At 39.1% G+C, this 12,097-nt stretch overlaps 1 protein-coding gene across 1 annotated transcript in view; it reads right to left on the bottom strand.

Annotated features, from left to right (window-relative positions):
- Positions 1–12,097, bottom strand: part of MPHOSPH8 (M-phase phosphoprotein 8) — a gene marked incomplete at its 5' end in the record, with an annotated part of 23,740 nt that overhangs the window by 1,143 nt on the left and 10,500 nt on the right. The window contains 8 exons of the mRNA XM_009707393.1: positions 279–362; positions 1,055–1,182; positions 2,491–2,645; positions 7,096–7,250; positions 9,247–9,333; positions 10,105–10,245; positions 11,427–11,515; positions 11,603–11,728. Of these exons, the coding sequence (XP_009705695.1) occupies positions 279–362; positions 1,055–1,182; positions 2,491–2,645; positions 7,096–7,250; positions 9,247–9,333; positions 10,105–10,245; positions 11,427–11,515; positions 11,603–11,728 (965 nt within the window). The remainder of the gene's footprint in view (positions 1–278; positions 363–1,054; positions 1,183–2,490; positions 2,646–7,095; positions 7,251–9,246; positions 9,334–10,104; positions 10,246–11,426; positions 11,516–11,602; positions 11,729–12,097) is intronic.

The raw sequence follows: 12,097 nt of genomic DNA, 5'->3' as shown, positions 1-12,097 counted from the left end.
GGAAAGAGTTTAGCTGTAACATTTCGTTATCCTGGTGCATGAATTATTCCGACTGCAACATAAAACCATGTAGTTACAACAGAGCTAACACCCTCGACAATGTCCCTGAGTTCTGGCAATGTCACAGGATGGAAATGTAACTGATGGGAATGGGATGAGGAGACAGTGGAAAGTCCTTAGTTTTTACATTTGCAACATACAACTAGAAGCATTTAGACTATGGAAGAGTTATTGTACAACACATTAATGTGCACATTTAATTTGAGAACATTTTGTACCTTGGCAGTAGGAGCTTCTGCCAATCGTATAAAAAGCTTGTTAAGGCCTGCAGTAGGGCTGAATGAATAAATAAAGTGACTATCCTAAAAGGAAAAAGAAAATGGACAAAGTTAATGGCAGGATACAGCTGAAAATGCTATGCAAGTGAACTACCAGAACAGGACATTTTCGCTACACATTTTTTGAAAGAAAGTTGTGTATACTGCAAAGAACCTTCGGTGCAACCACAGAGAAAACAACAGGACTTTAAAACTGTGCAGACTGAAGCATTTAATAGATTAAAAAAGGAATAAATTAATCATTAGAAAGAGGAGATAGGTTGTTAAAACAAATACCGAAGAACTTACTTGGGTCATAAATGTCAGAGGCTAGGTGAATTTGAAAAGTGAAACAGCTTTAAATTCAAAATTCTCACCTGCCTGCTCAAACCCTCAGTTCCGAAGTCACAGAATCAGAGAAGGGTTGAAGTTGCAGGGGACCTCTCAAGGTCATCTGGTCCAACTCCCTGCCCAAGCAGGGCCACCTGGAAGCCGGTTGACCAGCACTATGTCCCTGCCTTTTAAGTTATAAATTCTTATGGCGTCTAGTACACTCTAGGTTTGTAGTTCCCTCCATATACAGAGAAGAATTTAATTTAAAGAAACCCTATCATGATAAAAAAAATGGTTTATCACACTACTCAAAATCCAAACTAAGGCACAAAGATTTCCCAGGCTGCTCCGTAAACAGTTTATAAAGCAGTTTTACAGTCAATCAGTTATATGAAAAGATTTACCAAAAATACAGGGAGCTGGAATTTGTCGTTTAAAACCACAGCTTGTACACTGCATGGTCCACAGAGCCGAGCAACAACTTCTTTACCAAAGAAATTTGAATGGAAAACAAAGAGAAGAATTCCAGATCCTGAAAGGGAAGGCGATTTGGTCACATCAATTTTACATGAGATCCATTATTTATAACAACTGCATACACTGGACCTTTGAAGACAGTTAAGTACAAATACATATATAAATATTATACAGAATATATTAAACCCCAGTGGAGTATCCAAGCAACATGCAGAAATCCAATCTCCCAAGCCAGTGGATCCCAGCACAGAACACAACTGATGTGGTCACTAAGTTAAGGTCTTTTGGCAGCAGAAATAATTTTATGTGGCTATTAGGAAAGCAAAATGGATACAGCAGTCCTCAGTACAGTTCACCTCTGTGGTTTTAGGTTTACCTAAAGAGAGTTACGGAATTTAACGTGGTTCAGGTTGTCTATTCTCTCTTGGTAAGGACAACTGAGCCCAGTCAATTACAGATCTCTTATGAACTGCACTGAAAGTCACTGAGCAACAATATTCACTATCCACAAATGCCTCATTTTAATACATAAACTTATATAAGATTTCTTAATTCTATAAACGATACCTATGATCAAAAATTGAAAGACTTGTATTACAACTCTTAACCACCAGAAAACTGGGCAGACACAACCACTTTCAATCTTAGCGTAAGCAGTATTTCACAGTCACATTAATGTATTGTTTCAAGAAAAATCAGTAGCAGTCGATATTTCCCTGATACACTCAAAAGGTGAATAAAAATGACTCAACTAAGCCAAGCATCAGAGATTAGCATCTGGAATCCCAAGAGAATGAAGAAACTTTCCCAAGTATCTCGGGAATTTGCTTCTCAGCTTTTTCAAAGGGTCTATGGACAAAACAGATTTGACCAATGCGGCTTCTTTCTTGTAGTATTTCTAGACTGCATTTGTATCAGGGTAATGCTGTGACTGTACCCCAAGACTCCAGTGCATTAGGTACTGTCTACAAAACAGGATGATCCACTACCAGATTTTCCAAGTATGCTCTTAGATTAAGATTTTTCAAAATTATTAATTCTAAGGTAAACCACTCCTTTCCTGTTAACACCTGTCCCTTAGCTAATGTAACCCTCACAAAGCTAAAGTAACCCATGAACAGAAGAAAGAAGCTGTGTATGTGGCAATAAAAAAACACCTCTTAAAAAAACCAAACACATAAACCCCACCCACAATGCATCAAAATATCGGTGCTCTCCCTATGCTCTATAATCGGAGCATCCTTAATGTAATGTACTGCGAGAAGTCATACAAAAATAATTTTGCATAGCAGATACTTTAGGACAGACTTAAAAGGCAATTTCTTAACAAACAAAAAACCCACCACCACAACAAACCCCCTACCTTCTGGCACATTTTGTGGCGGTTTATAGTTAAAATCTGTAGAAAAGTCTGGCCCTTCACAGAGACGATGACAGGCAATTGGAAAGACTGGCTCCAGCAAAGCAAGACGAGCTTCAAAGTAATCCCTGATGGTATCTTCTGCTACTCTTGAGAGCCTAAAAGACCAAACAAGCGAGGCCTGTGCTTCACATAGTAAAATTACTTTACCAGACATAGACTTTGTGAGAGCTGACGCAAAAAAGGATTCCAGATCACTTTTTTGGATTCCCTGTTTTCAGGACTGACTGCCTTCATCACTAGCACTGATGCACAGATGAACCCCAGGTCCCAATACTTTGTTAATAAAACATTTTATCAGTGATCTGTTTGTGAAATTCATCTATTGGGGCCAGAAAAATAAAAAGCTGAGACAAATGCACTGCAGCAGATTAAAAAAAAAAATTCCAACTAGTCACATATTTTAAAGGCTCTTTCTGTAGAAAGATGTCCCCAAAAGATCAAGATGTATCTAGTGGTTAAACAGAAAACAACCAGCCACTGCCCCAGCATGGCTGATTTATCAAACCTGACTACAAGTAAAAATAAACAAGTCACCATCTAATTTTACTGGCAACGATATCAGAAAAACACAGCTCCCAGTTAAACTCTACTAATAATACAGTGAAAAAGTAGCAATTAAATAGCCAAATTGGGCATTTTTGTTTGGTTTTTGGGCTGGAGAAGGGAGGAGGGTTTAATTTAAGCAAGCAGGCTAGCCTTCAAAGAGAGACCTCATTAATCAACAGTATATGGCACCTTTACAAGCAGGTTACTAAGTAATCCTCTTCAGAAAGCTGTTTTGCCACAAATAGGTTTTAAACGCTTTTACAAGACAAAGGTCCTGACTCTCTCAGCTTTACAGCTTTTTCAGCTGTTATTCAGAGCACACTTCCCTTCCATGCTAGCTGATATTACCATTTGCAGAATCTAAAACTTAAGTGTCCGATTAGCAAGAAACTGCAAGAATCGCCACACCAAAGCAAGCCTAGAACCCCATCTAGCCTAGTTTCCAGATGCTGAACAAAGCCATATTAAATATGGGAAATTAAACAGTTGTCTTTTTTTGGTACGCTGTCCTAGTTTCCAGCAATCTGATGTATAGGCATCCAAAACTAGAGACTGCAGCCAAATTGCACCTCTCCTTAGATCTACTTAATCCCTTGTAAAATCCCATGTATTTGTGACCACATTCTGCAACAATGAGATCCATAATTCAGTTGTGCCAAATGTACAAAAACATTCCTCCATTTCAAACCTATCATTAAGCATTTAGTGGACTGGCCTGTAGAACCTGCCCCATGGCTTTGGGTTATTTTTTGTTGTTTTCTGATTTTATTTTAAATTTTGACCTTTAAATCTGTCCCAAGGTGACATGTATTGCCTCCCTGGGTCCATCCTCACAGAAGCTACTTTGTATGTCTGATCACCTTTACTCTTCCTTTTTGCTTCATCTGTTTTTGAAACAAGGTAACTGGAATGGCACATGCTATTTAAGGTATTCGGACACCATGGACTTACATTTTATTTTCGGCTCCACCTCCACTATATTATCTTCCTTTTTGACTGACAAGCAGCACTGAACTGGTATTTTCAGGTAACGAGTCTAGAAGCTTCCTCAACTGGCAAGAACTGTGTTACTCCCTGCATAATTCACATTACTACAGTGATACCCCATGGACATCACTTTGCATTTATCAATATTTAATTTCAACTACCATTTCACTGGCAAAATTAGGTTTTCAAGGTCTTCCAAAACTCGTTATTCACATTACCCAAAACTGAAGGCAGCAGATTTTAAATAGGAAACAAACAGAAAAATGCATCAAACAGTGAATGAGTGACAAAGTTTCAGTACACTGAACAGCAGGTACCAGATCACTTTTATCTGCGTGCTTGCTGTTGCTTTCAAAACCTTAACTCACAAGTCATGATTTCCTTCCTTGGGAAAGAATTAGCATAGTCCATTTATCCATTTCAACTGCTCCTGCTCCCTTTAACAAGTTTTCTATGTTTGAAAAATTATTAGTTTTTATGGTTTTAGCACTTTTTTTTTTTTCCATTTAGCCTGCTATAAGAAGAAAACATTCCTTATAGCTTCTATCTGCTCAGGACAGAAGTTTGATGCAGTGATCTACAATACCTCAGACAAGCTTTACAGTGCATTAAAAATACTGGCATCACAATACTTTCCTCCCAGTATGAAACTGGATCAGAACACATTAGTTCACCAAAAATCAGTAGCACAAAGTCTAGCTGGAAGCCAGTCACTACTGGTGTACCCCCAGGATCAATACTGAGTCCAGTCCTGTTTAACATCTTTGTTAACAATCTGGATGATGGGGTAGAGTGTACCCTCAGCAAGCCTGCAATGATGCCAAACTGGGAGGAATAGCTGATACACTAGAGGGTCGTGCTGCATCCAGATGGACCTGGACTGGAGAAACTGGACAACAGGAACCTCGTGAAGGTCGACAAGGAGAAGTGCAAAGTCCTGCACCTGGTGAGGAAAAACCCGGGGCACCAGGACATGCTGGGGCCCAGCCAGCTGGGAAGCAGCTTGGCAGAACAGGACCTGGTGGACACCAGGCTGAAGATAAGCCAGCCATGTGCCCCTGCGGCAAAGGCAGCCAATGGCATCCTAAGCTGCATTAAGCAAAGTATTCCCAGCAGGTCAAGGGAGGGGATCCTTCCCCTCTGCTCAGCACTGGTGAGACCACACCTGGAGGGCTGTGTCCCGTTCCAGGCTCCTCACTGCAAGACAGACATGGACATACCGGAGAGAGTCCAAATAAGGGCCACAAAGATGAAGGGACTGGAGCATCTGACATACGAGGACAGGCTGAGAGAGCTGGGACAGTTCAGCTTGGGGAAGAGAAGGCTCAGGGGGATCTTATCAATGTGTACATGTCAATAAACACCTGAAGTGAGGGGACAGAGGACAGAGCCAGGCTCTTTTCAGTGGTGCTCACTGACTGGATGAGGGGCTATGGGCACAAACTGAAACACAGAAGGTTCCTGAAACACAGAAGGTTCCCTCTGAACATGAGGAAACACTTTTTTACTGTGAAGGTGATGGAGTGCTGGCACAGGTTGCCCAGAGAGGTTATGAGGTCTCCAACTTTGGAGATACTGAGACGCTGTCTGGACAGGGCAACCAGCTCTAGGTGGCCCTGCTTGAGCAAGGGGGTTGGACCAGATGACCTCCAGAAGTCTCTTCCAACCTCAACCCTTCTGTGGCACTGTAATTCTGTAATTTCCTAACTGACTTCCTTTAGAATTCATAGGCAAATACAACCTTGCCCTGGAAAGGTATTTATTTGTATTTGACTAGTTTGCACTAAAACGTTTTTTTTTTTTTACCTGACATTTCACTTTGTAAATGTTCCACAAATTTCTCTGCCTTACAGAAGGGTTCCCTAACTTCCATTGCGACCACCGCTGCAACGATCATGTGGGAGTGTTTGCTTATAGATCTTACTTTTTAGACTTAGTATGCTTAAATTTAGTATTTATTAAGGTTCTAAAGGAAAGAGCACTAATAACTATTTAAAATAGAATAAGAATATTGGAAGTACTACGCTGATGGTAAACACAAGAGATCAGAGACAGAAAATAGCCAGGGCTTTCTAAACACTAAAATAGAAGAGAATGAGCTTGGACTACAAACTACTTGATAAGATTGTCTTATATTATATAAATAAATCATTAGGATAAAGTAATCATAAAACAATAAAAGGATCTTGCACTGAGACACTGTCCTTCCAGCACTAACTATGCATTCATGGCAAAATCTCACCAGCTGCAGAAGCTCTGAGACCCTCCTTGAACCTTCTCCAAGTTTAGAGATTGTTGGTTATGATTTTCTGCCCTAATACGTTAACTATCAGTATTCCTCCAAACTGATATTTAAAGAGTTTGCTCCTTCTCTTTATGTTTGTCTCCATTTAGCATCCACATTCATCTGCTCAGTATATTTTTACATGACCATATGACAGGAACGCTTCACATACCACATACACTCCACTGCTCTTCAGTCATTCTGTTGCGCAATGAAGATTTTTATTTCCATCATTTACTGGCATGAAAGCTTTACCCCTGGCACCCTCAGCTCACAGCTGACATTTAAGGGTCCAACAACACACTAACCATCTGTACTGCCATGGTGTTTCTGTTTCGTGTTCTTTTGTTTGTTTCTCTTTTTTCTTAATGCTTTTCAGCAAGGTGTTTTATTTGGCATGCCCTAATCAGAGTTTACATTCAACTGTCCAGTGCTTATACACTTTTTAGTTTTCCCAATTACTGTATTTCTAGTTTAAGGAATCTTTCACTTCTGGCAATTCGCTTTTCCTCCTTTCCATCTTTTTACTCAGTGTTTAAGCAAGTGTCTGCTAATTCTGCTAGCTCACATCATTTTCGTTTCACAGGATTTATTTGTTAGCTTTCTGCCTAAATCAGATGTTTTCTCCCCTGAAATCTCCCCCTCTTCCCCTTGACTTATGCCAAAATTATGACATGCCTAGTATCGCAAACTTCACCAGAACAAACTTCAAAGTACAGTTTACTCACGTTTCCAAATGACTCTTGAGCTGCTCATACACCAGTATGTTATTACATTGTTTAGCAAAATGCAGCGCACTGTTCTGGTGCTTTGACAAAATGTTACAGTCTGCTCCGCTTTCAATCATAAGCCGTACTATATCAGAATTCCCTCTTTTACAAGCCTGTGCAGAAAATGAGAAGATGGAAAGATGGATAACAATGACAAATCCCCTGTCAGAACAGAGCATAACATTGGAGGAAGCAGAACTGCAGAAATTAATTAAAATCCCAAATTAGTTACAATTCAGAAAACAAGTTTAGGTATTTGCTCTGTGAACACTAACACAACTTGAAACTCAGGATCACACTCCGTAAGTATTTTACCTTTACCCAGGCAACACTATACACCTGATCCCACAGAAGCAGCAACACTCAGGATTATCAAGTGGACTTAATTAGGGAAAAAAAAAACCAAACACAACAAAAACCCTAAAAAACCCCAAACAGCTAACAAAAGCTAACAAACCTCAGAAGTTCTTGTGAAAACATCTAATCTGCTCGAGTTCAGTAACAGTAAACTTTCTTGCAATTATATACCTGAATAAATGGGTTTCTACAGAAGCATTAAGAATGACTAAAGTAACACTTCCAAGTATCTGTTTCTAGGAATCTCAGTTCAAATGGTACTTCAGATGTGCAGTAAATTAACAGAATTTGCCCCAAACTGTTACTAAGCACTGTTAGACAGTCACTGTTAACCGCCCAACTGTCCAAGGCTGTTCAATGTTACTTACAGCAAGAACTCCAGGGCATGTCAACCAAACACTTAACAAAAGTACAGGGAAGTCTAAAGAAACCTTACTTTGAAGAATGCAAACACATGCTCTTGGTTGCTTGTTTTCAAACACTTCACTCAGACAAATTAGAGAAAGGCACAAGAGACAGAAATTTCTATCTTCATGAGGTCTTTAAGAAGTTAACTTCTGAAATTTGCCTCAGTTCTGAGCTTTGATCTGTGCTTTCAATCCATAATCTTCCATAAATAAACCAACCCACCATCTCTCCCCCCCCCCGCAAAATCACACACTACTTCAGAGAAAGGAATGAAGTGGCAAGACTTCTACCTCCCTCTTTTAAAAAGTGTGATCCAACATCTAAGGTTAAATAATAGTGACTTGATAAACAGATTACATGTTTATCCACACATGGCTAAACTTGTTCCAGTAAGTTACTGGAAATGAAGACCCTATTCTTTGTATCTGCACAGCAAAACAAATAATCTGGAATAAGTCACTGTAGGCTGCCAATTAGAAAGTATGTACAGCTGTGCATCAAATACTAACAAAACCTTTAAAAACAATGAAGGTCAAAACCGGACATTCATGGAGGTAGCCAAATTATGAAGAGATTTTGGACTGAAGAGGCTGAAGAAACCACAAGGGCGTTACCATTTTCTTTACAGAAAATGTGAATTCCCCACACTCTCTGCTGAGGATAGAAGAGAAACAATACCACATTGTCTTGGACAGAAAAGCTTTTGTAACCTCATCTGCAAACAAATTGTCTTAAACAGCCTACATGTAAATAAGCAAGTTGATCAAGAAGGGGAACTTTGGTGAAATTATTTGATACAAACAAAAAAAAAATATTACGAGGAGCACACACTGTTTTAAGGGTGTTAGAATTTTCCCATTACAACAAAATAAAATAATTAAAAATTTCCTCTGTGATGGGGGGGGTGAGTAAAGGTGCCAGAACAGGTAGTGGGAAGGAGACTGCAAACTGCTTATTTTACTTTCGGCCTGCAATGAAATGACGAAAGTCAACCACAGCAACACCCAAGTGAAAGACTGTCCTTTCCAGAATTCTTCTCTTCTTGCTGACAAACTGATTATCTCGTTTTAAGGCCACATCTGCATTTCTTTGAGCCAAACAATGGAAGAGGATGATGAGCCACATTTAGCACTGTATACTGATGGTATCTGCATTTCTTGTTTAGATATAACAGCACTTTAAAAAAATCGATTAAAACACTACCTAGAATAACTAAGAGTAGTATTTGTAATTTCAAATATAGTACATGTTCCCTAAATCAACTCTACAAATATGGTTTTCTGTTTTATTAGTTTGCCAAAAGTGTTTAATACTAAACCATGTTAGGAGAAACACTGAATTTACCTTCATTAAAGCAGTTTCACCACTGCTCTGCTGCATGTTCACATATGCCCCGGCTTCCAGAAGAATAGCTACTGTTGTTAAAAAATTCTGAAAAAAAAAACCAAAACCACAAGACAAGTAAGTAGAAAATATTCTGGTTTTGTTTCAGAATATAAAGTGACATTTATTTAAAATCCATCAGTAAAATTCAAAGCACAAGGCATGACACAATTAACATTGTTCTCTCCCATGGCTAATAAAGAGCAATTCAGACTCAGACAAGTAGTCAGCCATGAGTATTTACAATTCTTACTTTTTTTTCTAAACCTTGCAATAGTGAATGAACACCATGGGAAGAAAACAGTATGTTTGCATTAATCACCAAACTGGAATCAAGCTCCCTTTTGGCCTTGTATCTACTGTACATGGGAAAACACATGAACCAACTTGAACAAAAGAGCACACTCATGAAACATCCTCTAACTTACTGGTCTAGTTGGTCTTAGTTTCAGAAGAGCTTGCCCTTGTCTCCATCTCCCAACTCTCAGAGAGTAAACCCTGCTTAATCAGAGATTTGCTCTCAAAGTCTCCCAAGTTTGGATCCTGCGTAGCCAGAGATCACAACGAGCAATTCTAACACAAGAACTTCAGCGCCCGTGACAGACAAATTCAGAGATATCCTTTGCCTCCACTTTCCCTCGAGGTAGCCCTATGATATTCTCTACTCAGGGTATGGTTTGTGATCAGAATTTATTTACACTACAGTAACCACAGCTGCTGAAATGATGCAGTGATGTAGTGAAGGTCACTGTAAGTGTACCACTTTTAAACATAAGTAAAAGAACCAAGAACCACAAATATGACAACAACCAAGCCAACCTTTTCAACTGCATGTATCAATGCAGTTGTTCCATTTTTCTGTCTACCATTAACTTTAGCTCCTTTCCTGATTAGCACCCGGAGAAGGTCATCGTGTCCACCAGCAGCAGCAAGCATTACTAGGGTCATGCCACTTGAGTCCTGCAACAAAAATCACTGCCGTTAAAAAAAAAATAGAAAAATAGAAAACCAAAAAAACAAAACCCCAAACCACCCAAATGAATACTTTAAGATAAATCAAAGCCACAAGACAAAAATTGCAAGTGCATCAACAGGTTTCGCAAAGATTCTGCTCCCTGGCAGAAGAATTCACACATATATGGCTGCCAGATACCAACAAACTATCACCTCCCACTTCTCTTGTCCACAGGCCTCACGCTCTGAGCTTTGTAATCTGCAAAACCCCTAACATTCCGAGGACCAGAACAAGGAGGAAAAACAGAATGAGCCAGAAAGGCAGGCAGCAAGGTATCTGAGGGTGGGGAAGACAGCAATACAGTGGAAAAAGAAATCAGCAGCCACTGGAGGAAAAACACAATGGCTCAAGTCAGCTGCTACCACAATGCTGCTTCTGGATTTTATCAGAGTGTAAGTATGAAGAGACTTCTGTGAGCGGCCAGTCTCCTCACTCATTCTTGTGTTTTCCACCAGATGCTACAATTCAAAGATGACATGCTTGCCTCAATAGTTCATTGGGTGTCTTTTCTACTACGCTACGGCAGTCTTAGCGTAAAGTATAGTTGGCAATACAACTAAACAAGATCACTGGTGAAAACACTGACATCAGAGATTTTAATCCTCAAAAATGGAACTGTAGTACTATTTAACAGGAAAACAGAACCTTGAAATAAAAAACAGTAAGAACACAGCTGATGAAGAACTGGTAGAAAACTAATTATTCATGGAGTTAAATGGTCCCAGTCTGTCAAACAGAACATTCAATTTTTGGTTAGGTTTTTGTTTTGTTTTGCTTTTTGTACATATAGATGTTTTCCATAGTTAAGCCACTTGACCTGATGGGTATCATCATTCTTTATACCATGTAAAGTTCTAAATTCAATATTCAGTTAAATCCAGTGGGCAAATCTGCTGCAAATCCAGCTACTGGGATGCTTCTATCAAATTTAATTTTTTACTTTGGAAGAAATGAATAACAAATATCGAAGCCTCAAATTCTGTACTCTCTTTTGTCACCTTGTGCTTTTTTGCCAAGGTAAGACAGAAATCTGCTACTAAAAAAAAAGGGGAAAACTTTTCAAACACTCCAAATTTGTACTCTTCGCTCCTGCCCCATTCCAATACTTCTGTGGCAGAAAAATTACCTCTTGATCCAGATTATATTCCTCGTTTGAAGAAAGTGCCATCTTTACTGTCATATAATCTCCACTTTTAACAGCATCCCTCAGGAGAGCTAGAAAAAAAAATTCAATGCAGTTATAGGATATTTCACTTTGAAACACCAGCTAAGAAATGTCCCTTCCTCCCAGCAACTACTCACTACTTGATATCGGTTCTGTCAACACACGATTCTCATCTTCTCCATCAAGATGCTTCTGAAAGTCTTCTAGTGTCAGCCATTCTAACTGCATGTCCATACCCAAACTCAAGACTTGCTGCTTGCCATCTATCATGTATTTGATTTTATGGAAGAAAAAATGTAAAATAAGTAACTTATAAATTTCCAAACCATTCACTGTTTGTCATTGCTTCAATGATCAGCAGCTACTTTTCACTCACTACTACTTTTCATTCAAATAAGACTCTGGAAGTCAGCGTGGAATGGCTCCAAACAATGAAGGCTATGTTACAAATGGACATAAAATGCTTTTACTTGAAACAAACTGTTTATTTGTTGTAATAAATTAGGCTGAAGTGGTAAGAGATGGTGAACACTCCACTACTGTAATAGCAGAAACACACTGGGAACACACTGGAAAGTTACCAGTGAGTTTCAAAAGAAAACATCATTTCAGCCTCCTGTGGAGACAAGAAT

This window comes from Cariama cristata, unplaced genomic scaffold (genome assembly GCF_000690535.1).
Source record: "Cariama cristata isolate BGI_N322 unplaced genomic scaffold, ASM69053v1 scaffold4619, whole genome shotgun sequence".
In the NCBI taxonomy this organism is placed as follows: Eukaryota; Metazoa; Chordata; class Aves; order Cariamiformes; family Cariamidae; genus Cariama; species Cariama cristata.
This window is presented reverse-complemented; position numbering and strand designations above follow the sequence as displayed.